Source organism: Lepus europaeus, chromosome 2 (assembly GCF_033115175.1).
Source record: "Lepus europaeus isolate LE1 chromosome 2, mLepTim1.pri, whole genome shotgun sequence".
NCBI lineage: Eukaryota > Metazoa > Chordata > Mammalia > Lagomorpha > Leporidae > Lepus > Lepus europaeus.
Window position 1 is genome coordinate 77,185,239 of NC_084828.1, and position 24,158 is coordinate 77,209,396.

General features: G+C 40.8%; 1 protein-coding gene across 2 annotated transcripts in view; it reads left to right on the forward strand.

Annotated features, from left to right (window-relative positions):
* GTF2E1 (general transcription factor IIE subunit 1) overlaps positions 1-6,313 on the forward strand; it is a 31,334-nt gene extending 25,021 nt beyond the window's left edge. The window contains exon 5 of one of the 2 annotated variants that reach the window (XM_062208705.1): positions 4,520-6,313. In XM_062208705.1, coding sequence (XP_062064689.1) covers positions 4,520-4,944 — 425 coding nt within the window. In that variant the 3' untranslated portion in view covers positions 4,945-6,313. The remainder of the gene's footprint in view (positions 1-4,519) is intronic. The other variant, XM_062208700.1, reaches the window with a different exon arrangement.
* Positions 6,314-24,158: the final 17,845 nt, after the last annotated feature.

Consider the following 24,158-nt stretch of genomic DNA (forward strand, 5'->3'; position numbering starts at 1 on the left):
TTCTTAGTTTTGTGAGTAATCAGTGTACCTGTTTTCTAAAACAATTAGTTGCATAATATCAGGAAGTAAGAAATTGAGTGATAAAGATTAAAAACAACCAATATACTTGTCCTTTTAACATAGTTAAAAATAACAAATGGCTTCTTTAATCTGCATTTTTAGTTTGAAATTCTGCCTTCTCTTCAACTTAATTTCTTGTAAAAGTGCTGTTGTGTTTAGTGTGGATGAATTCTCTTCTCTTTTAATCTTTGATTGCTATAACATATGCATTTTTCTGAATTGGGAGCCATAATAACACTCACTGATTCAGGCTTTTTGTTGTTGTTGTTGTCTTCTCATAAGTACCAAAGATTTATGCTACCTGAAATATATAAAAAGATATCATATGAGTAAAGGATAAGGCATCTCATAGTTCAAGGTTGGCAGAATTTTATTCTAGAAGATCTTAAAAAATCTTTGTGAGCCTTAGGGGTTAAGAGTTATGTAATAGCCTTTAGAAGGTTGAAAATTGCAAGTTTTTACTTTTATGTTTTAGTGTGATACTGGACTCAGAACTTTGTGTGAAAATGCGAGGGTAAAAATAGATAAAAGATTATTCAAGCTGGAAAGCAGAGGTGAAAGGGAGTTGCTGTACTTCTGGTTAGATTTCATTAGCAAGAGATCCACGTGTTCCTGTTCCAGGTTATGTATCATTACTAACATGTCACCTGAGTATCGTTCTCTACTGCTAACGAATCATCAGCAATTGAAAACTACTTGTTTTGTTGTTGTTGTTTATTTTTACTTTGGCCTTTCTCCTAACGATTATTCTCTTCATAATTAGCACTATATATACTAGAACTTACCATTAGTGTGGTAAAAGCAGATAATGCCCCAGTGCAATTCTTTTTGATATTTTCATTACAATCAGAAGTTTTCCTTAGCAACAGTACTTTACTCTCCCTCCTCTCCAGTGATTAGCTTGCTATGTGTAGTTATCTTGATTTAAGATGTTTTAGATAATATAGTACTTAGGTTATACAGTGATTTAATAATTTGTTTCCCCCAGCTTGGCTTCTTGCCTGTTCTTGAAGCAACCAAACCTTTTCTTTGAACTTAGAAACAAAAATGAATTAAAATAGTATTAATCAATAGTAAATACAATTAAGCACATAAGATCCTATTTGATATTTCTAAATCCTATAATGATTGAATGAGTCATATGAGCCTTAAATAAGTCACCTAGTCTATTCAATTAAGTTTTGTGAACATTTCTTTCTATGCTGTCATATATGAATTCGTTAAGTTTCATTATGGTAGAACAGGTTTTATCCAGGGAATGTATGAATTGAGTCATATCTGTCCTACACTTAATTTTCCTCGAACTCAAGTCATGTTAATGTTTTTCAGAATTTTCTAGTCTTAATCATGTCCTCATTATTATACTGAAAATTCTCATTCCTTCTGACTCTGGTTTCCTTATAAGTCTCCTTTCCCAAAACTGCCTCTACCCAGTGTTTGTTCTATTTTAGCTGATCTTTTCCTGGACTATCTGTAATCATAATATAATTTGAGACTTAGTGACCAGACAATATTTATTGTTAATGCATGGATTCATCATTAATTGTTTGAGTTTTAATTCTAGTATCTTTATGGTTTCTACCTGAAATTTTGTTTGTTGGTTTGGTTCTATAAGGACATTAAGACCAAGAAACATGTGCAAGGACTTCTTAGGATCCTCCCCTGTCTGTATCTGATCACGTCTTCTGGTGTATTTTAAGTTATTTTTCTGTAGGCAGATTTTCTTTTACTTGCCAGTATAGAAATAAATCTATCCACTAATATAACCGTCAGCTTTTCCTATATTTTTTGTTGTAACTTGGCCTTTAAGCACCCAGAATTGCTCAGCATCATCAGTGAACTTGATAGTTTGACAGTGTACATCTTCTTCTTTTAAGATTTATTTTATGTATTTGAAAGGCAGAGTGACAGAGAGAGGAGAGACAGAAAGAGAAAGAGCTCTTCTATCTGCTGGTTCACTCCCCAAATGGCAGCAATAGCCAGGGCTGAGCCAGGTCGAAGCCAGGAACCTAGAACTCTCTCTGGGTCTCCCAGGTGGATGGCAGGGGCTCCTGTACTTGGGCCATCACCTGCTTCTTTCCTAGGTGCATTCACAGGGAGCTGGATTGGAAGCAGAAGAGCAGGGACTCAAACTGGCATTCTGATCAGGAATGCCAGAATTGCAGGTAGCAGCTTAACCTACTGGGACACAACACCTCCCCCTACATCTTCTTTAATTTATAGCTATTAAATTAAATAAGACTTTTTTCTAGGCCTGATAGTTTACCATCCAGAGATTTGCTTATTTATTTGTGTGTGTGTGTGTGTTTTCTGTCTTCATCTGTAACAACACAATTCCCTTTTGCTCCAGACCTCTCAAGACCCTTGTCAGGAATCTGTTAGACATGATTTCATTTAGTTTACAAAACTAATTTGTTTTCCCCCACTTTTATGTTTACTTTGTTAATCAAAATGCTATGTTGGTAATTTTAAACTATTTGGAATGTTTTTTAGAAGCAGTTATTGCCTTACTCTCCTATGTATTCGTTGCCTTTTTTCTTTTTTCCTGCTGAAATATGGCATTGACTCTAAGAGCTCTAGGGACAAGGTTCAGCCTTTGGCAATGTTTTGAAGTGGTTAGGTTTGATTTAATTGTCATTTTGACATAATGTTGTCAAAAACTCTTTTCTCTGAGCTAAACTTTAACTTCTATTTTCCTTTTCTCAGGAACTCGATATATCATCTTAGGAGCTCTGTAGTTTACAAAATGTCCAGGGTTACAGTTAATCCATTCTAATGTGGTAATGAAAAGATGCTTTTACTTCATCTGTGGCAAGAACTAACAATTTTGGAGCCTTGTCTTGATGATGATAATAGATAGAATATAATATAACTTAGAATACTAAGTACAGATCCATCCTAAGCATTTTACATTCTTTTCATCTTCACAGTAATCCAGTTACATAAATACTATTATTGTTTTCCCTTTTTTGTACTTGAGAAAATTGAAGCAACTTGGCCAAAACTACACAACTAGGAAGTGTTGGGATTTGAATCAAGGAGGAAGGTTCCAAACAACACTTTTAATCTTTTTGTATAATTAAAATGGCAACATATTTGGTAGTATTATCAGAATGCAGAATACAAATGGTTTTCCTGAATTTTTCTTCTGTACTATATCAGGCAAGATATATGTACAAAATGATAGGAGGTGTGTAGTGAGGGCAGTTTCATTCCTGAAATTGGATTCCTTTTTATAAAGAATTTTAAGTATGCTTATTTGCTTCAAGAAAATAAAACTGCCATTTATTCACTCATTCATCCAATATTCATTCAGTGCTTTACAAGTGTCAGTTGCTGCCTAGGTATATGGAATATCACTGAGTAAAAAATATCTCTTGTGGTAAAACATGCATCCTGGGACGAGGGTGGCAAAGACAATATATGTATGTTATTTATTATGTTAGAAACCAGGTGCTGTGGGAAAAAAAAGCCCTGAGGTAGGAGTGTGTCTGGTGTGTCATGCTCCAGCATGATGGCTGGAGCAGAATGGAGAAGGGGGAAGAGAAAAGATAAGAGGTGGGTGGTCATGAGGGGCTCCAGATGGTTTAAGACTTTATAAGCCATTGTAAGGCCTTTGGCTTTTACTCTGAACAAGATGAGGAGCCATGCTTTGGTTACCTGTTAATACCAGCTACTATACCTCATCCTTCATAGACATTATTTTATATGTTCCTATCTAGAGCCGTAGGAGATAGATGTTTTTATTAGCCTATTTTATAGAAGAGAAGTTTAGAAATTAAATTACTTGCCCAAGATGGTACAACTTGCATATGGAAAAACCAATATTCAGATCCATGTTGTATGACTTAAAGCCCATATGTACTTAACCACTTTGGTACTTAAGCTCCAATTAATGAGAAACATTTTAAATATGTTATGGACAGCAGCTCAAGAAATGTAATCATGGGACCAGGGTTGTAGAGCAGTTGTTAAGTCACTGCTTGGCAACACCAGCATCTCATTTCATGTCAGAGCACTGGTTCCAGTTCTGGCTGCTGAACTTCCTACCCAGCTCCCAACTAATGCACTTTGGAAGGCAGCAGAAGATGGCCCATGTACTTGGGCCTCCACCACCTACATGGGAGATCTGGATGAAATTCCAGGCTCCTGCCTTTGGCTTGGCCCAACCCCAGCTGTTGCAGCAATTTGAGGAGTGAACCAGTAGATGGAAGATATCTATATCTCTTTCTCTCTCACTCTTTTTGTCTCTCTCCCTCTCCCCATTTCCTTCTTTCTCTCTGTTACTTTGCCTATCAAATAGATAAGTTTTTAAAAAGTTAGAAGTGAAAGCAGTGAATCCTATATTATTTTACTGTATTATGTAGTAAAATACATACTAAAATATTATATAATTCATCGCATATAAAGAATGCCTTTTGTACTTCAGATTATTGACTTTCTGGGTTTTACCCCTCAGGTGGTATAGATATGGATGCATTTCAGGAGCGTGAGGAAGGCCGTGCGGGGCCTGATGATAACGAGGAGGTCATGCGAGCACTACTCATTCACGAGAAAAAGACTTCTTCTGCTGCAGCGGGCTCAGTGGGGGCAGCGGCTCCTGCTGCAGCTGCCAACGGCAGTGACTCTGAGAGTGAGACCAGTGAGTCGGATGATGACTCTCCACCGCGACCAGCGGCTGTGACTGCACATCATCAGGAAGAGGACGAGGAGGAGGATGAGTTTGAAGAAGTAGCAGATGACCCCATTGTTATGGTGGCTGGCCGTCCATACTCCTACAGTGAAGTGAGCCAGGGGCCAGAGCTGGTGGCCCAGATGACACCCGAAGAGAAAGAAGCGTACATAGCAATGGGACAGCGTATGTTTCAGGACCTCTTCGAGTGAGCTTTCCCTCCCTTTTCCTCTTTTCAAAAAGATATTCCCCATCTTTGAAGAAAAGTGGTTAAGTGGCTTTGTGCCCCTGTGGATGTAAAGCAGCTGGTATCTTTGTTTTACACAAAGAATAATGGGTAAGAAAGTTTGATTTTTTTTTTTTTTTTTTGGTACCAGAAATTTCCTAGCAAGGCAGGTTTGCTATAAGCATTCCTTTCCCTGCTACTATTACAGTATTAATATTTTACTGTATTTCATTATCTAATTTGTGTTCTTTTCTAAGACACATTTTTCCGCCTCTTCAAATGAGTTCGGGAGGTCTGTAAGGTGATTTCATCATGTCTGCCTATGCAAGCCTACTATGATAAATTAGTCACTCATCACATCCTTTTATCTGTTCTGACCAAGCATTCCAAACAATTCTTGATTTTGCTTTCAGCCAAAGCAGCTTTCCAATGAGCAAATCATTGATTAGGAGAGAAAAGTCATTTCCCCCAAATTAAGTTTGGGGTTAATATGTAGGGGGAAGTAGGGGAGTATATAAGAGGGAAGGCTATGCCTGAATTTCATGATCAATGTCTAAACCTTACACATTAGAATTTGTGTCCTTAGAATTGATCAGACTGCTAGATTCTGTTATCTTGCTTAATTCCTTTTAGTTTGGACTTTGGGTGGTAGAAAACAAAGTATATTTGGTAAATTCCTTTGAAGAAATTAGAAAAAATATGTCCTTAGGACAAGGAGTCCATTGTAAAGGATTGAAGATTGCAGAGTATTGGAAATAGTGCCTTAGAACTGCCTGGGTTTGGGAATTCTTGAATATAAAGCTGAGACTGGTTCTGTGAATTTTTCTCTACTTTTACAGATTTCCTATCAATGCTTTAAATTGTTTAATGAGGCCATTCCAGCAGAAATGAGCATAGAATAATTGATTACTCTTCCCTTGCTCACATACACTCTTTAAATGTCGTAGAAGGCTTTCTTTGTCTCTTTTTTGATTCTTATCAGACATGGTGTTTTAGAGTGTGTATTTTTAAGCATTGTAACCTCAAAAGATAGAGTTTCTAATGTGTACCATGGCATTATTCCCTAAGAAAGAACTTTAAAAATGAAGAACTTGCATACAAGGATCTATGATGATTATCTTTTTGTAATGTTTTTCTTTGCATTGTAATTTTTAAGTATTTATCACTATATAGTACATGAGTGAAGTTACCATAGTGTTTTAGAGTATTAGAGTCTTGTATGAAGTGATGTTTCATTTACCTGGGTTGTATTAATGAATATTGACAATAAATCTATTTTATGCTGACTGAAAGTTGTTAATTTCCAGCTCTGTAACATCTTGAAGCATAATTAAAATGAATATTCTTCCCATTAAAAATTTTTAAAAGTCTTTTTAATTAGTCATTTTATTTCAAATAGTAGGTACAATTGCATGTGATCTGAACTTTTTCTAGTAATAATTTGCCTTCGGGTAAGTATGTACATTGTTTATGGTGGGGCTATTCACCTTTTTTGTTTAAATTAAAGAATGTTTCTTTTGGTGCAAAAAGACTTCAAAATCTATACATAGTTTTTTTTTTTTTTTTTTTTTTCCCAGAGAAACCTTTTATTTAATGAGTACAAATTTCATAAATACAACTTTAGGAATTATAGGGATTCTTCCCAGCATACCCGCCCTCCCCGCCACTCTCACCCTGCCTCCTCCTCCCTCTCCCATTCCCAGTCCCATTCTCCATTAAGATTCATTTTCAATTAACTTTATACACAAAAGACCAACTATACTAAGTAAAGAGTTCAACACACACACACACACACACACCAAGCTCAAGAACAACTTTTACAGTTAATTCTCATAATACAATTGAGGCTAGAAGTCCTGCATGGGAAGTAAGTGTACAGCTGTTAATTTAACAACTAACACTCTTCTGTATAATTCAGTGATCACCGAAAGCTCTTGAAATGAGCTGCCAAGGCTATGGAAGCCTTTTGAATCCACAGTCTCCATCAGTTTTTTTTTTTTTTTAAGATTATTTATTTATTTATTTGACAGGTAGAGTTATAGACTGTGAGAAGGAGAGACAGAGAGAAAGGTCTTCCTTTACCGTTGGTTCACCCCCCAAATGGCTGCTATGGCTGGAGCTATGCCGATCCGAAGCCAGGAGCCAGGTGCTTCCTCCTGGTCTCCATGCAGGTACAGGGGCCCAAGCACTTGGGCCATCCTCCACTGCCCTCCTGGGCCACAGCAGAAAGCTGGACTGGAAGAGGAGCAACCGGGACTAGAACCCAGAGCCCATATGGGATTCCGGTGCTGCAGGCGAAGGATTAGCCAAGTGAGCCATGGCACCGGCCCCTCCATCAGTTTTTAGACAAGGCCATAAGCAATGTGGAAGTTTTCTCCTCCCTTCAGAGAAAATTGCATCTTTCTTTAATAGCCACTTCTTTCCACTGGGGTCTCTCTCAGAGGTCCTTTATGTAAAACATTTTTTTGCCACAGTGTCTTGGCTTTCCATGCCTGAAATACTCTCATGGGCTTTTCAGCTAGACCAGAATGCCTTAAGGGCTCAGATCAGAGTGCTATTTAAAGTGATTGTCATTCTATGAGTCTGCTGTGTGGACTGCTTCCCATGTTGAAACATTCTCTCCTTTTTAATTCCATCTTTATTACCAGACATTTGATTTTATTTACATGATTCCTTTAACACTTAATCCTATCTATATGATCACTTTTACATTTAATATGGTCACTTTAACACTTAAGATGGCATTTTTACCACTCAGCTTAATGGGACTTAGGAGTCCCATGGCAAGTTTTTAAACTGTACCCTTAGAAGTAATTCTGTAGAAATATTTGCAGAACTATACAGCTTTGCAAACTTCCTCCTGCTTCTCTTATTCCCACTCTTATTTTGTACTGAGATCTATTTTCAGTTGACTTTGTACACATATGATTAACTCTATGTTAAGAGTTCAACAAATAGTATGAAGAATAGAAAAATTATTCCTCTACAGTCAAGCCAAGGGCTGTTCAAGTCATTGCTTCTCAAAGTGTCAGTTTCACTTCTACAGATTTCTTTTTAGGTGCTTTATCAGTTATCACAAATCAGGGAGAACATATGGTATTTGCCCCTTTGGGACTGGCTTATTTAACTAAGTATGATTTTTCCAGATTCATCCATTTTGTTGCAAATGACCAGATTTCATTTTATTTACCACTTTGTAGTATTCCATAGAATATATATCCCATAATTTCTTTATCCAGTCTTCAGTTGATAGCATTTAGGTTGATTCCATGTCTTAGCTATTGTGAATTGAACTGCAATAAACATGGGCGTGCAGATAACTCTTTTATTTGCTGATTTCATTTTTCTTGAGTAAATTCCCAGGAGTGGGATGGCTGGGTCATATGGTAGGTCTATATTCAGATTTCTAAGGTATCTCCAAATTGTCTTCCATAGTAATTTTACCAGTTTACAGTGTATTTGGGTACCTTTTTTCCCACATCTTCACCAGCATATGTTGTTGATTTCTGTATGAAATCCATTCTAACTGGGGTGAGGTAAGCCTCATTGTGGTTTTGATTTGCATTTCCATGATGGCTAGTGATCCTGAACATTTTTTCATATGTCTGTTGGATTTCCTCTTTTGAAAAATGTCCATTTTAAGTTCTTTGCTTTCTTTCTTTCTTTCTTTTTTTTTTTTTTAATTTTTGACAGGCAGAGCGGACAGTAGAGGGAGACAGAGAGAAAGGTCTTCCTTTTTGCCGTTGGTTCACCCTCCAGTGGCCACCGCGGTAGGCGCGCTGTGGCCGGCGCACCACACTGTTCCGATGGCAGGAGCCAGGTGCTTCTCCTGGTTTCCCATGGGGTGCAGGACCCAAGGACTTGGGCCATCCTCCACTGCACTCCCTGGCCACAGCAGAGAGCTGGCCTGGAAGAGGGGCAACCGGGACAGGATCGGTGCCCTGACCGGGACTAGAACCCGGTGTGCCGGCGGAGGATTAGCCTGTTAAGCCACTGCGCCGGCCTTAAGTTCTTTGCTTTCTACTGCATCTTTTATTTGTCCTATTGAATTCTTCATTTCCAAGATTTCATTTCGATTTCTCTTTAAGATCTCAATTTTTTGGGAGAAATTTTCTTTCATGTCATGTATGGATTTCATTAGTTTGTGCATTTGCTTCTGATTACTTCTAAGTAATCCTATGATCAATTTTAAATTCCATTTATGGCATTTGTTCAATCTCATCATCTTCACAATCTAGTACTGAAGTGTTGTGTTCTTTGGGTGCATCATGTTGTCTTATTCTTGTTTCTTGAATTGGTGTGTTTGTTATTCAGCATTTGTGGGGATACTCATTGGATTCTTCTTTTACTTTTTTTTTTCTTTTTTTTGCTGTGATAGCTTTTATCTTTGGACTATGAGTGGATTATTGGTTTGTCTGCATTCAGGGAATAGCTAGAGGCATGTGGTGGGTGTGACCAAGGAGCTCTGTTCAGTGCTGAGGGTGTGAAGGGTGTGTCTGAGGTGACACACCCAGGTTTGGCATGGTATTATTATTATTATTTTAATCAGAAGGGAGATTGGCTCTTTGTATGTTGGTATAGACTCAGCTGAGCTCATCTCCTCAAACGAGACCAGTGCTTGGGTGCTAGCCCCAATGGGTATATTATTCGTCCACTCTGCCACATGGACCACACAAGGATCTGTGCAGTCCTCAGTGTAAGCTCAGATTCCCCAGCAATGTCCCTCACCAGGTAACCAGGCAGCCCTGATTGTGTGGAGCCTCCTACAGTGACTGCCTGAAGTCCTAGCCACACCCTGAGTCCTCCCCACATAGCCTCAGTGTTTTCACAGTCCTGACACACAAACCTCCCACCGTCATGAGCACCCAGTCCCATCTGTTCTCCCCACCAGACTCAGGAGTCTCTATGTGGCTGGTCACTGGACGCGGACATGAGCTGGTGCAACTGTCTAAAATGGCACCTGCTTTCCATCAGCTTGTACAGGATGCCTTTGCAGGGTGATTAGGGAAAGAGGCTGTCTCCCCACTTTGTTTTTTCTCCTCTAGTTTTGCAGGTACATTGTCCCCCACAGGGCCCCAAGCTGGATTCCCTCTAGGCTCTTCCTGCAGCTTTTTCGCCAGTGGCTTGGGCTGCTGCAGTCTGGTCTCATCTTGCTTTCCAGTGCTGGTGTGGAGGCTCTCAGCTGCGGGGGTCCTGAATTGTGTGTGTCCTTGCCCTCCACATCGGTCCTATTTGAATAGTTTCCTCTGCTGTTTTCTCCCTAACTCTTCCCTGAGACTGCATTCTCCTAGACTAGAACAGCAAGCTCCCTCCCTACTCTGCCATCTTCCAAACAATTCTATTCAATTTTTAACATTATATTTTAAACTTTCATGGTTCTAGAGAGAAATTAATTTAAATAAAATGGCAACCTGATATTAATTTTAAACAGAATCATATTAATTATTAAAACAGCTAATTTTTAAGACTATATATTCTTTTTGTTTGTGTGGGTATGTATAATTTGTTATGGAAAATTTTCACAAGTGAAGACAAAAGTATGAATAAGAGTTTGTCTAAACCCAAATTTGTGCCTTTAGGATTGCCACACTGATGTATTGTTTGCTTAATACCTTTTGGTTTGGATTTTGGGTGATAGATAGAAAGTAAAATCTTCCTGGTAAGCCCTTATGAAGAAATAAGCAAAAACATGGGCATTGAAGCAGAATAGAAAGATGGGTCTACTCACTAAATATGCATGAATCAGGGATTAAGTTATTTTCCCATGAAACCACATAGCCATTAAAAAGAATGTATTGATAGAAAAAGATATAATGTGTTTAATATAGAGGGATTTGGTTTTTCTGGTGTGTGTGTAAAGGAAAGAAGTCACTGATATGATGTACCAAATGCTATTATTTTACATATGTTGACTAATCTTTTAAGACAAACTTACAAGGTAGGCACATTTATATAAATATATATGTAATTGGGGATGAGAATTACAGTGATTTAATATTTTATAAAGGGAAAGATATTCTCATTTTGGGAAGAGAATCAAATGGGCATTGTGTAAATTTCATGTTGAAATTCCCTGGTAGAGTTAAAGAAATAGCACAGTGTCAAAAGCAAGCTCTTTAATGCTAGGATTTTCAGGTATGCCTTTTTTTTTTTTTTAAATCCTGAGTTTATCATTTCCTTGGATAAGAATCTCTGAATTTATACTGAAAATTAATTGGGAAATTTTAAATGTAAAATTTTGACTGTTACACACATATTTCAATAACATATCCAGAGGACTCAATCGAGTTTGATATGATTGTCAGATGGATTTGTCTCCTGAAGTGTGAGGAAAGCCAGTCAGAGACAGAGGATCCAAAATAAGAGCTCTCCCAGTTACCAGCCTCTTAAGCTCCAACAAGGGCAGACTCATATCCAAGAGTGGTAGATCCAGGCGGTCACAATCTGTTGACCTCAGAACAGTTGGACTTGTTACCACCCAACCCTATAATAAGGAATGGTCAGGAACACGGTTTCTCTGAATGTGGTTGACTATATTAGTATAACTCAAGTGTCAGTTGCCCAGCTATCTCAGCTTTTCATTGTGCTTTAAGAGTTAAATAGGACTTTATCATTTTGTTGTTTCCCTAACCAAGGAACCATTTGCCCACCTCTAGTAAGAGTCAGCTTAGGGAGTTAACTGTGGCTTTAAAGGGAATTTTTTTTCTCTCCTCACTGCACTAAAAAAATAGTAGTTAACTTACTTTGCCATAAATAAGACAGTGAATAAACAACCCTGGCCCTAGGTGATCCATAATATGTCTACCCTTGAAGTTGAAACCTTTTTCTTAAAGACCCTTTTCCCAAAAAACCTTAAGTAGTGTGAAGTTTAAATGCTTCAAAGAAAATGGTCAATTTGGCATTACCTGGAAGTCAGGAGACTAGGTACTAGTTCCAGCTCTAGCAAACTGGACAGTGTTACTTGTTATAATATTATCTGATACAGTATCGTGGCCCTGTTCCTCCACTAATACGGAGAAGACTGTGCTAGGAATGCCAGGAGTCGCCCCAATTCTAATCATTGAGATCAGTGGGATATAATACTCACACCTTTTAAAGTTGGGACCAACAATAATGACAACACAAAAGCCTCTGGTGTCTTAGGCAGTCCACCCCAGGTGGGGGATACTTAACTGAGGGTCCAGGGTGGGTGGCAGGTTTAGGATTGAGAATGTAGCTAATGAGGCTTCTTTCTTCCCATGTCTTACAAAGGTCATCTGAACGAGTGAGGGAGAGATAACTGAGGAACTGTTTTTGCTATTGAGAGAATCAGACCCTGAATGGGAAATTGAGAAGAGCAGTTCATTTTCTTCTACCATTGGACCACAATAGAAAGACTTAGATATGTACTTTCTTGTTCTCTTTATTCCAGAGTGTTAAAAAAGGGGAGAACTGACAATCAAAAGACAAATATAAAAATCTTCAGAATTTAGAAATTGGTGTAATTCCACCTGCCACTTATTTGGCATTTTGTTTCCACCAAAGGTATTTTACATGTGTTACCTCTGACAGAACTGGGCTACTACTCACCTTTCTTTCTTTTTAATATCTAAAAATCTCTTGGGGAAATAAGGGAAGATTTTTAGAAAGGAACTGACACTATGGTAAGTTGCTTTTTATTCTTTTGGCTTTTTCTGTTATAAAGGAAGCCAAATAATTTCTGAACAATGTAAGTACAGACAAATCTTAAAACATAAAGCAGGGATGGTGAACCTTTTTTGTTCCAAGGGCCATTTGGATATTTACAACATCCATGGGCCATACAAAATTATCAACTTAAAAATTAATCTGCTAGGGCTGGCATTGTGGTAAAGCCGCCAACTGCAGTGCTGGCATTCCATATGGGCACCAATTTGAGTCCTAGCTGCTCCACTTCTGATCCAGCTCCCTGCTAATGCTCCCGGGAAAACAACAGAAGATGGTCCAAGTCCTGCCACCCACAGGGAGACCTGGTTGGAGTTTGAGGCTCCTGGCTTCATCCTGGCTCAGCCCTAGCCAGATCTTTCCTCCTCCCGGTCCCCTTCTCTATAATTCTGCCTATCAAGTAAATCTTAAAGTTGACTTTCTATGAATTTATTGAATCTTGAGTCCTGCCTGTGGTTGCCTTGGCAGAGCCAGACCAAATGATTTGATGGGCCTTATGTGTCCCATGGGCCAGACATTGCCTACACATGTAAATCATTTTACTTCTTCCTTTGAAAAACTGAAGGAATGAACTCCTTCTGAAATGCCCTCAGGGCAGGAACAACAACCCTAATTCCCCTTTAGAAAGAGCTTTGTATCACTTTGGGTGTCAGAGGCAGCCTTTCCTATTCCACTTGCAAAGCAGGTAGACCTAGTACGTGACTCATTTTCAACATTCCCACGTTTCCCATCATGCAAAATATGTTCTCGCTACCTAATGTAAATAAAATTGAGAAATTCTTCCGGAAAGCAGGCTATTGCCAGGTCCCAACTGTCTGGAATCATGTTAAAGCATATAGGATGGTTTTACAAGGCTTTGTTATTGTATAAATGTATAAATATATTTAAAAATTCATCCAATAAGAAATACATCTATCAAAAAAAAAAAAAAAAGAAAGAAAGCCCCATACCACTATTCTGAGAAAATCATTGTTTGCAGTTTAAAAGGCTTATAAGGTTCCCAAATCTTTGTAGACCTTAAGAAACCACATACACACACTCATAAACTGCAATGCTTTTTACATAAATGAAATCATATACACAATACCATCTGCTTTTTTAAAAAGAAGGACTAGATCGAATTTTTGAAATATAGTTAAATGGTTTATGTAACAATTCCCTTGAAGGGTTGTTAGGTCCAGGTTTTTACTATTACCTTGCTGTAATGAGTTACCCTCATATTTTAATTCTCTGGATTATTTGTGTAAGATGAAATCATAAGAGACAAAAAGCCAAACAAAGGGAGTATTAGTCCACTTTGTGTTGCTGTAACACTGTATCTTGGTTCTTTATAAAGAAAAGAGGTTTATTTAGCTCATGGATATCCTTTGATAGGTGCTGTCAAAATGCTTTTTGAAATGATTGTTGGGTAATTTTAAAAAGGGGAACAATTGGTGGTATTAATACTAGGTTAGAATATAAACTTTCTGATTATTAAGGCCATTGTAATTGACTTGGTGAAGGATTTGGCCTACAGACCTGTCCAAGTCAGTGGGGATGGAAAGGTAGGTTCAGATATGAGAAACTGTGAGAATGGAGAATGAATGGAATTTGGTGACTGTTTGAATAGGACAGTGCTTTGGAAAAAAAAAAAAGCTCAAGTTTTTAGCTGTATGGTGGTTCAATTCACCATAACTGGAAATACAGGAGGATGAGCACATTTTGCTCTTGTTCCGGATTCCGTAAGTGCTGACACCATTTCACCTACAGGCTCCAGCTAGACATCTTACCCGTTGGGTCATCCTTTTGTTCACCCCATCTCCAATTTATCAGCACGTTCTGTCAGACTCAAAACGTAATCCCGTGTGGTAATCTAACTTTGAAGGTGCAGCTGACAGGACTTGCTGATAAACTGAACGTATATTCTAAGTCAGACCCCTCTGCTTCTACCACTACCACCCTGTTCTCAGCCACATCGGCTCCCCCGTGGCTACTGCAGCAGCCTCCCAAGTGGCCTCTTCGCTTCCAGCCCTTGCTCCCCCTCGGCCCCAACACACACAGGGATTTTTTTAAAAAATATAAATCAGCTGATTCTACCCCTGTACTTAAAACCTTTTCCTGATTTTTCTTGGAATAACAAACAAACTGCTTGCTACCTACATTTACTGTTCTCCCTGTTACTATCTAATTATATTGACATACTTTCTATTTCTCAAGTATGCTGATCTTGTTCTTGCCTTAGGTCTTTGCGCTATCTGTATTCTCTACATAGAACAGTCTCCTCCGCTGCTGTCCCGGAGGCTTCATTCTCAGTTTAGAGCCACCTCAAGAGAAACTAGCTGCCTCCCTCTTCCCTATCTAATCCCCTCTTCCATTCACTATCAGGTTTTCCTGTTTTATTTTCTTCATTGCACAGTTACTATTTGAAATGAACAAATTTATTTCTTACTTCCAATTGTATCTATCAGCTACTTCACCAAAATACCACAAGCCCCCGGAGGGCAGGATACTAGCAGATAGAATTAATGCTGGTGCATCCTAGGCTCTCGATAAATGCTGAGTGGGTGGGTGGATAGATGAATTAGCAAAAGAAGAACTTAGCCTTTTCTTCACCAAGGCTAATCATATTGTTCCTACCTAAATTGCAAACTAATTATGTTCCTAATCAGTTAATTATGTTCACTTACGATTCACTAGTGCCATGTCTCCCAAACTATCAGTAGGGGTGCTGGAATATAGTTTTTGGGGTACAGCCAAGACAAGTAGAAGCTTCAATTCTAGGAGCTGTTAGCTTTATAATGCTCATGAAAGAGGGAATTTGGTGAGTACTTTGGGGCTGTATTGTGCAATAAGGAAACCACTAGCTATATGTAGCTACTAAGTAACTGAAATATATTTAATTCAAATTATAATGTGATATAAATATGCTGAATTTTGAAGATCCAATATGAGAATAAAGAATGTAAGATACCTAATTTTTATATTGATTATATTTTTAAAAGATATTACTGTAAGTATGTTGGATTAAAGAAAATATGCTATTAAACATAATTTCACTTGTTTTTCTATTTCTTTTAATGTGGATGTTAGAACTTTTTTTAAAAAAAAAAAAGCATAGGCCAGTGCCGTGGCTTAACAGGCTAATCCTCCACCTTGCGGCGCCGGCACACCGGGTTCTAGTCCCGGTTGGGGCACTGGATTCTATCCCGGTTGCCCCTCTTCCAGGCCAGCTCTCTGCTATGGCCCGGGAAGGCAGTGGAGGATGGCCCAAGTGCTTGGGCCCTGCACCCGCATGGGAGACCAGGAGAAGCGCCTGGCTCCTGGCTTCGGATCAGCACGATGCGCCGGCCGCAGCGGCCATTGGAGGGTGAACCAATGGCAAAAAGGAAGACCTTTCTCTCTGTTTTTCTCTCTCTCACTATCCACTCTGTCAAAAAAAAAAAAAAAAGCATAAACAACCCTTGTTATATTTCTGTAGGACAGCACTGGCCTGGAGCATTTTCTTCAGGTGCTCTGTAGATTTACACACTTAATCTCATGCATTGTACTTTGTAATTATAATTGTAATTGATGATTACACAAGTTTTTGACCTGAGTGTTGTGCCCACCCTATACTCCCTAGCCCTCTACCAGAAAGGTAGGCGTGGTTTGTGTTTAGACTCCTTATTCTTGGGAACAATATTGAACTTTGCTTCTAGCTTATTTTTCCTCGCTTTGGGGAAGATGAGGCTGGATGGGGTGGGGTGTTTTGTTCATTTGCCTTTTTCCTGAAGTAGGATAGAATGGAGGGAACCTGGCAGTAATGGTGAGAAGTTTTTAACTACTGAGACCAATGGTGTGATATTGAAAAAGCTGCCAACTTCTGGTAACTGAGAAGCCTGGGCACCCTGTGAAGCCATGCCAGAGATGGAAGAGCTAAAAGCCAATCCTAAATCAGTGGAGGGTTATGGCCCAAAGTGTTGATCTTCTTGCATTATACATTAATATATGTGTTCAGTTGTTCATGTGTTTATTGCCACTCCCATGCTATTCCACCTGATGCTGGATTATTAGCTCCATGAGAGCAGAGGTTTTAGCTTCCTTGCTCCATGTACTATTCTGGCTCATATCCCTGCCTCCCTCCCTGTCAAGGTAAGTAAGTCATCAAGACACATTTGGTGGACCTGTGTTGTGGTGCAGTAGATTAAGCCACTGCTTGTGGCATTAACATATGGAGTGCCGGCTGATCTAGCTTTCTGCTAATGCGCCCAGGAAAACAGCAGAAGATGATGGCCCAAGTGCCTGGGCTCCTGCCACCCATGTAGGATACCTGGATGAAGTTCCAGCCACTTAGGGGGTGAACCAGTGGGTGGAAGATCTCTCTCTCTCTCTCTCTCTCTCTCTCCCTCTCTCCCTTTATCCCCCCTCCTGCCTCCCTCTCTGTCACTGTGCCTTTCAAAGAAATACATATAAGGGTGGGTGTTGTGGCATGGTAGATTAAGCAACACCAGCAACCCATACTGACCCTAATTTGATTCCTGGCTGCTCCACTTCCCATCCAACTCCCTGCTAATTCTCCTGGGAAAGCAATGGAGGATGGCCCAAGTGCTTGGGCTTCTGCACCCATGTGGGAGACCCAGATGAAGCTCCTGGCTCCTGGCTTTGGTCTAGCTCAGCCCCCACCACTGTGGCCATTTGAGGAGTGAACCAGCAGATGGAAGATCTCTATCTCTGTCTCTCTCTGTAACTCTGATTTTCAAATAAATAAATAAATCTTGAAAAAATGAAGGTATATACATGTGTATGTTTTAAAAAGACATATCTGTTGAATGAATGAACAACTACATAGCAGCTTCTTTAGTCCAGGAATAAACTATGACCCTTATTTAAAAGGTTGCTATTTTCAACTTCTGTTGTCATTTGTAAACCTAATGTCTGTGTTGCTTTCTTTCTGTATTAATCATCTGCCTGGAACTGTTTGGAATACTGTGAGTGCCTATCTGTGCAGCAAAGGGCATTTTCCCAGCCACGGGTGGAGGCACCTAACCAAAAGTACTGCTAAGCCAAGACTCACCCATGAACTTGTTCACTTAGTCTATGTTAAGATTTCCTTTTCAAGAGGAAGTGTGTGAAGATCAAAGATTGGGCTATTTCTTTTGTTTTTAAACCAACGAGGGGCTTTATTTTTCTCATGATAAAATTGGTGATTGTGTGATTGCTTTCAGGCTATCAAAGACCCATGCACCTGTTATCTTTATGCTCAGCCTGCTTGGGCTACAGCTTTTTGCACCATAATGGCTCATCCACCTTTACCTTCAGGTAGAAAGATGGGAGGGAAAAGGGGACAAGTGAAAGTGCCAGCTGCATTAGCATCCCCTGCCTTTGTGTGTGTGATTAAATTTACATGGCATAGAATTAGCCATTTTTAAGTGAACAGTTCAGTGGCATTTAATACATTCATAATATTGTGCAATCACCACTTCTAGCCAGTTCCAAAACACCTTCAGCACCCCAAAGGAAAACACTGTACCCATTAGGCATTCTTGTTCATTGTTCTGCATCCTCCCTTGCCCCAGCTCTTGGCAACCAGAAATCTTCTTTATGTCTCTGTAGATTTACTGAGTATTCTGTATAAATAAAATCATACAGTGTATGGCATTTTATGTCCAGCATCTTTCCTAAATGGTTTATACATGTATACATTATAATGTTATGCATTGTAGCATCTATCACTATCTTATTCTTTTATGGCTGAATAATATTCCATTACATGTATATACCAAATTTTTTTTTGCCCACTTAGCAGTTGATGGACATTTATTTGTTTCCATATTTTGACTATTATGAATCATGCTGTTAAGAAAGAATGTTTTCAATTTTGGGGGGAGGTATGCATAAGAGTTGTTGGCATATAGTGATTCTTTGTTTACGTGCTCATTCTTTTTATGGTAATACATCTTCCTGCACTATGTGCAGTAATTACTGTCATTCAGTGGGGAATAGACCAGGCCTAGTAACCAAGATGTCTGTTTGGGAGGTAGTAGTCACAAGAGAATACCCTCTATGATTTTGTGACCAGAGAATCTATTTTGGAAATGACTACAGATGACAGAGTAATAGGAGGTATTCAGATAAAGTAAGAACTCAGGAGATCTGAATTTTTTTTTTTCATGAAGGAATTAGGTTTCCTAAGTGACATGTTATACCCGCTCCTAGGGTTCAGACTCATATGGACTCACCCTGGACTTTCAGTGCACAATTATGGAACTGGGGTCTCTGTACTCCAGTTCTGTCATGTAGCTGTGCCTTCGAGTTCAGGGTCAGAGGTGGGCTGATGCTTCCTTTGGTTAAGTGAAGAAGGGAGGCCATCCTGGTAGAATGTGCTTGGAACTGTACCAACATCAGAGGTGGTGGTGACGGCAGTTGTTAGCATCAAAGGATGGATCTAGAACTAAACTGCCTCTTGCAGTCTTCGCTCGATGTGAAATCAGCTGTAATCAGCCCTATTCTACCAGTTTCATAAATGGGAGGCGGGCAGCTTTTCATTCTAGAGCCGTGACCTACCTGGGAGGCCTAAAGAATGATTCTGACAATGTTCCAAGAGAGCCCGTCCCTGCGGCTCTGTGCCTGTGTGCAGGCATAATGGGTACGTGGGAGGGTGGAAAAAAGGCGAGACAGGGTGAGCCTTTCTGTGTAGCCTGGGGGTGGAGAGGATGCACCGTACGGAGAACATGAGCCTCATGACACATCTCTGTGACAGGGTGTCGCTTCCAGTAACGTCGTGATAGCTTCTTTGCTGCCTTTGCCACTAAGAGTCAGTGAACGACAGCCCTGTGGCAGTGCTACAGGCATCTGTGCCCATGCCCTCAGCCTCAGGCTGGCTGTCCTGTTCCTTCCTACTGACAAAGCCTTCCCACCCCCCTGCCCACATCGACGACCACCTATGTGTAAGAACAAACACATCCTTTAACAAATCATGCATGGTGGCTGCTTTTCCCTGCTAAACCAGTACTTCCCAAGAGGTGTCGTGGGCCAGGCCACTTCAGGGGTTGATAAGTCTATCCCCACTCAAATCTCTATCTCGGCATCCGCCTCACTGTGCCAGCTACCCTCCCCCCCCCCCACCAAAGTGCCCTCGGTTAGTCCTTTCTCACACATGCTCTCCCCCCTAGGTGTTACCTTCCTTCTGCCTGGAAGCCACCCTGGATTTTCTTCTCTTCTCTGTCCTGCATCTCTTCTCCATAATCACCCCTTCAGCGACAAGTCCCTCTCTCTCTCTCTCTTTTATTTATTTATTCATTTATTTCTTTATTTATTTGGAAGGCAGAATTACAGAGAGGGAGAGATCTTCGACCTTCTGGTTCACTCCCCAAATGGCCACAATGGCAAGAGCTGGGGCCAGGCCAAAACCAGAATCCTGGACAGCAAGGGACCCAAGCACTTAGGCCATCTTCTGCTGCTTTCCTAGGCCCATTAGCAGGGAGCTGGATCAAAAGTGGAGCAGCCTATGTGGTATGCTGATGTTTTAGGCAAAAGCTTAACTCACTGCACCCATTGCCAGCCCCTGGAACACGGCTCTTAAACCTCCTTCCTATGCTGGATATAGATGGTTTGCCTCCCTTCCCCACTCTCCATCTGTGTGGCTCAGCTGGGATTGATACCTGTCACAGTGATTTTTGTTAAAATAAGAAAGAGGCACACTTCCCGTAAGAGTTACTAAGCTGATGGAACATAACTGGTAGCTGCTGGGGCCAATTGCTCTCACTCTTTGAGGGCAACCTGCCTGAAAAGGAAACCAACATGGAGGAAGATGGAGGCTCAAGGTGGAGCTACAGATTCCCAGTCCTAACACTTCAGCCCCTGATTCTGGTGATACTTGAAGGCATTTTTACCCTGCAATGATTTCTATCATATGGGTCAATTCCTTTCACTTTATTCTTGGGTCAGTTGGAGTTAGGTCTCTATCTCTTGCCATTAAAAAATCCTGGCTGGTGCTGTGGTGTAGAGGGTAAAGCTGCCACCTGCAGTGCTAGCATCCCATAAGGGTGCCGGTTCAAGTCCTGGCTGCTCCACTTCCTATCCGGCTCTCTGCTGTAGAAGATGGCCCAAGTGCTTGGGCCCCTGCACCCGCATGGGAGACTGGGAGGAGGCTCCTGGCTCCTGGCTTTGGATCGGTACAGCTCTGGCCATTGTGGCCAATTGGGGAGTGACCAGCAGATGGAAGACCCACCCCCCTTTTCGGCCTCTCTATAACTCTGCCTTTCAAACAGATAAATAAAATCTTAAAAAAAAAAAAAAAAGTCCTGACCAAGACGATGCCTAGCAGCTCACTGATACCCCTACTTTATCTTCACTTCTATCTTCCCCGGGCCCTATTCACTGGGGACGGTGTCATTCCGAACAGTACCTTCCGAACTCCCACTGACCCACAGGAGTGTTATCATTTCATACATGTACTGGGACTTTCATTCTATCAAGGAGTTTTCCTACCCCACCGGATCTTTACAGGAAGCACCGAGGAAAATGGAAGAAACATTATTAGCACCTTTCTTCATAAGGAAACAAGTCAAAAGCAATTGATGATGATTCACCCTTGTCAAGCTATTTATAGGGGCTGGAGTTGTGGCTCAGTGAGCTAAGCTGCTACCTGTGACTCAAACATCCCGTGTAAGAGTGGTACCCACGTGGGAGACCAGGATGGAGTTTCTGGCTCCTGGCTTTGCCCTGAAATAGCCTAGGTGTTTTGGAGAGTGAACCATTGGATGGAAAACTTCTCTCTACCCACCTCTCTCCCCTCTCTTCACCACCACACTCATCACTCTGCCTTTCAAATAAATAAATAAATCTTTTCAAAATGTAATTTATAGTCACTGCTGGGACTCAAACTCAGGTTTCCTGATTGCAGGTCTAGTTCTTTCTTGCATATTGTGTCATCTCCCCTGGGTAGAAACATGGCTCTAATGTAAACTTACACTGTCTTCTCCCATGGGGCCTTCCCTTCTCCAACCCCCATCAGCCCAATGGGACAGAGCCTCATTTTTGTTCCATGAAAATGATCTTCCATTTTCCATCATTTAGATTCCATTTGTCTAGGTATACCACCTACTGGCAGTCTCTGTTGCTATTATATACTGCTCAGACCCTATCCTAGCTTAACAAGATGACATCTGTTCCCAGTCATATTATGACTTTAGCTTTGCTGCTCATTTGAGAACTTCTTGACTTCTTCAACTTTCCAATTTCAACAACCCAAGACCTCCCACACAGCCCCTTAAGTCATCCATCATCCCCACATATCTTCCCAATCTGCCCTTGGTGTTCCTACTGGGCAGATTTCTGGGTGGCTATGTTGCCTACAGTGCTTGCTTATGTTCTCCTTGACCTTTGCCAGTCTTTTTTGTTGTTGTTGTTGTTTTTGTTTTGTTTTTAAGATTTATTTATTTGAAAAGCAGAGCCACAGCAATATGGAAAGACAAAGGAAGAGAGGAGAGAGATCTTTTATCTGCTAGTTCCCTCACCAAATAGCTAGGACTGGGCCAGGCTGAAGCCAGGAGTCAGGGGCTTCTTCCAGGTTTCCCATGTGGGTGGCAGGGGCCCAAGCAGTTGGGCCATCCTCTGATGCTTTCCCAGGGACACTAGCAGGGAGCTGGACTGGAAGTGGAGCACTTGAAACTCACACCGGGGCCCCTAAGGCATTGCAGATGGCAGCTTAACCTGGTGTACCGCAGTGCCAGCCCCACCACTCTTTTCACCATTTTTCTTTGTCCATTTCTTTAAGATCAGTTTGTCTTCATAACAGCTTCTGTAGTTAATATTACTGGTTGCCTACCCAGCATTCATTACTCTCTTCCTAGTAAATACTTGATTTTTGCTAAGGAATCCTTTTCCCAAGGAAGATCATGTGCATCAGAGGAAGGGAACTCTACAGTAACCTCCACAGTTGATCTTGTTTGAGCCAGGGATAATTACAGCAGTGACTAGGGCTATGCACATATTCAGTTTCTCCTCCTAGAGACATGATAGGATTGCATTTACCAACTTGTTGAAGTTAGGAGTGTGGGGCCAGTGTTGTGGTGGAGCCAGTAAAGCTGCCACCTGAGATACTGGTATCTCATATAGGCACCAGTTCGAGTCCCGGCTGCTCCACTTCCAATCCAGCTCCCTACTAATGCATCTAGGAAAAACTGCACAAGATGGCCCAAGAAGTTGGGATCCTGCCACCCACATGAGAGACCCAGATGAAGTTCCAGCCATTTGGCAATTGAACCTGCAGATAGAAGATTTCTCTCTCGCTCTCTCTCTTTTCTCTCTCTCTCTTTCCTTCCATCTCTCTGTGTTTCTGCCTTTCAAATAAATAAATAAATCTTTGAAAAAATGAAGTTAAGAGCAGCATGTGAATTTTTTTGACCAATAAATTGTGGATAGAAATGATAGATACTGTTTCATTGGCAGAAACCTTTAGAAGCCCATGTATAATTCATCGAGTTCCCTTCCTGCTGCTGTAGTGATTGGTAAAGCACGGGGCAAGATGAACCCACCAGCATCCTGGTCCCTGAGTGACAGTAAGAGTAGAGCTCCCCTGCCCGTCTGCATGACGTATAGTAAGAACAAGTAATGTTTTGTTCTACCATGGAGATTTGGAGGTTGGCTGTCACTGCCATGTAGAAGGCCATCCTCACACTCATCTGTCACCAGTGCCTGAGTCAGGAAACTCGCCCACGCCACGCAAGCCATAGCATCCTGCTGCAAAGGAATTGGCTGGGAAAAAGGTTTGTGCCTGAGATGGGAAGGAAGGTTTGTTGAGAATTTGAGAAAAGAAGTTTTCACACTTTTAAGAGAGCTACCAGAAGAGATGAATTCTCTCTTTACCTAGATAATGTGTGCAAATATGAAGCCTGGAATCACTACAGTCATCTTGCTACCAGTCTAAGGATAAAGCCCACACACAGGGCGAGCCATACTAAAGGAGTCACAGAGAAGTGAAGCCGAAGCCCCGACTGAGTTACAACCAACACCGTTCTGCCTCTGGACTTTGTCACTTAGGAAAGCCAGTAAATTTCCTCTACTTTTTAAGCCATCTGAGTTGGATTTTTGATTATTTACTTCTAAAAGCATTTTTTTTTTCAAAAAAAATTTAATCATTTGAAAAGTAGAGTTACAGAGAGAGAAGGACAGAAAGAGACCGAGTAGTTCACTCCCCGAAATGACTGCAATGACTAGGACTGGGCGGGTCAGAAACCAGGAGCCTCAACCATGTCTGCCACATGGGTGCAGGGGCCCAAGCACTTGGATACTCCACTGCTCTTCCAGGCACATTATCAGGAAGCTGGATTGGAAGTGGAGCAGCCTGGACCCAAACTGGTGCCCACACAGGATACTTGTGTTGCAGGCAGCAACTCAACTTGCTATGCTACAATGCCAGCCCCCAAAAGCATCTTACCAGTTGCAGCTTCCTTTTTTATGCCAACTTCCCCCTTTTCCTGTTTCAAAGAAATAATAAATAATGGTACCCATTTATAGAAGGCTTACTATGTGTTTAGTGTTATGCTAAGTGTTTTC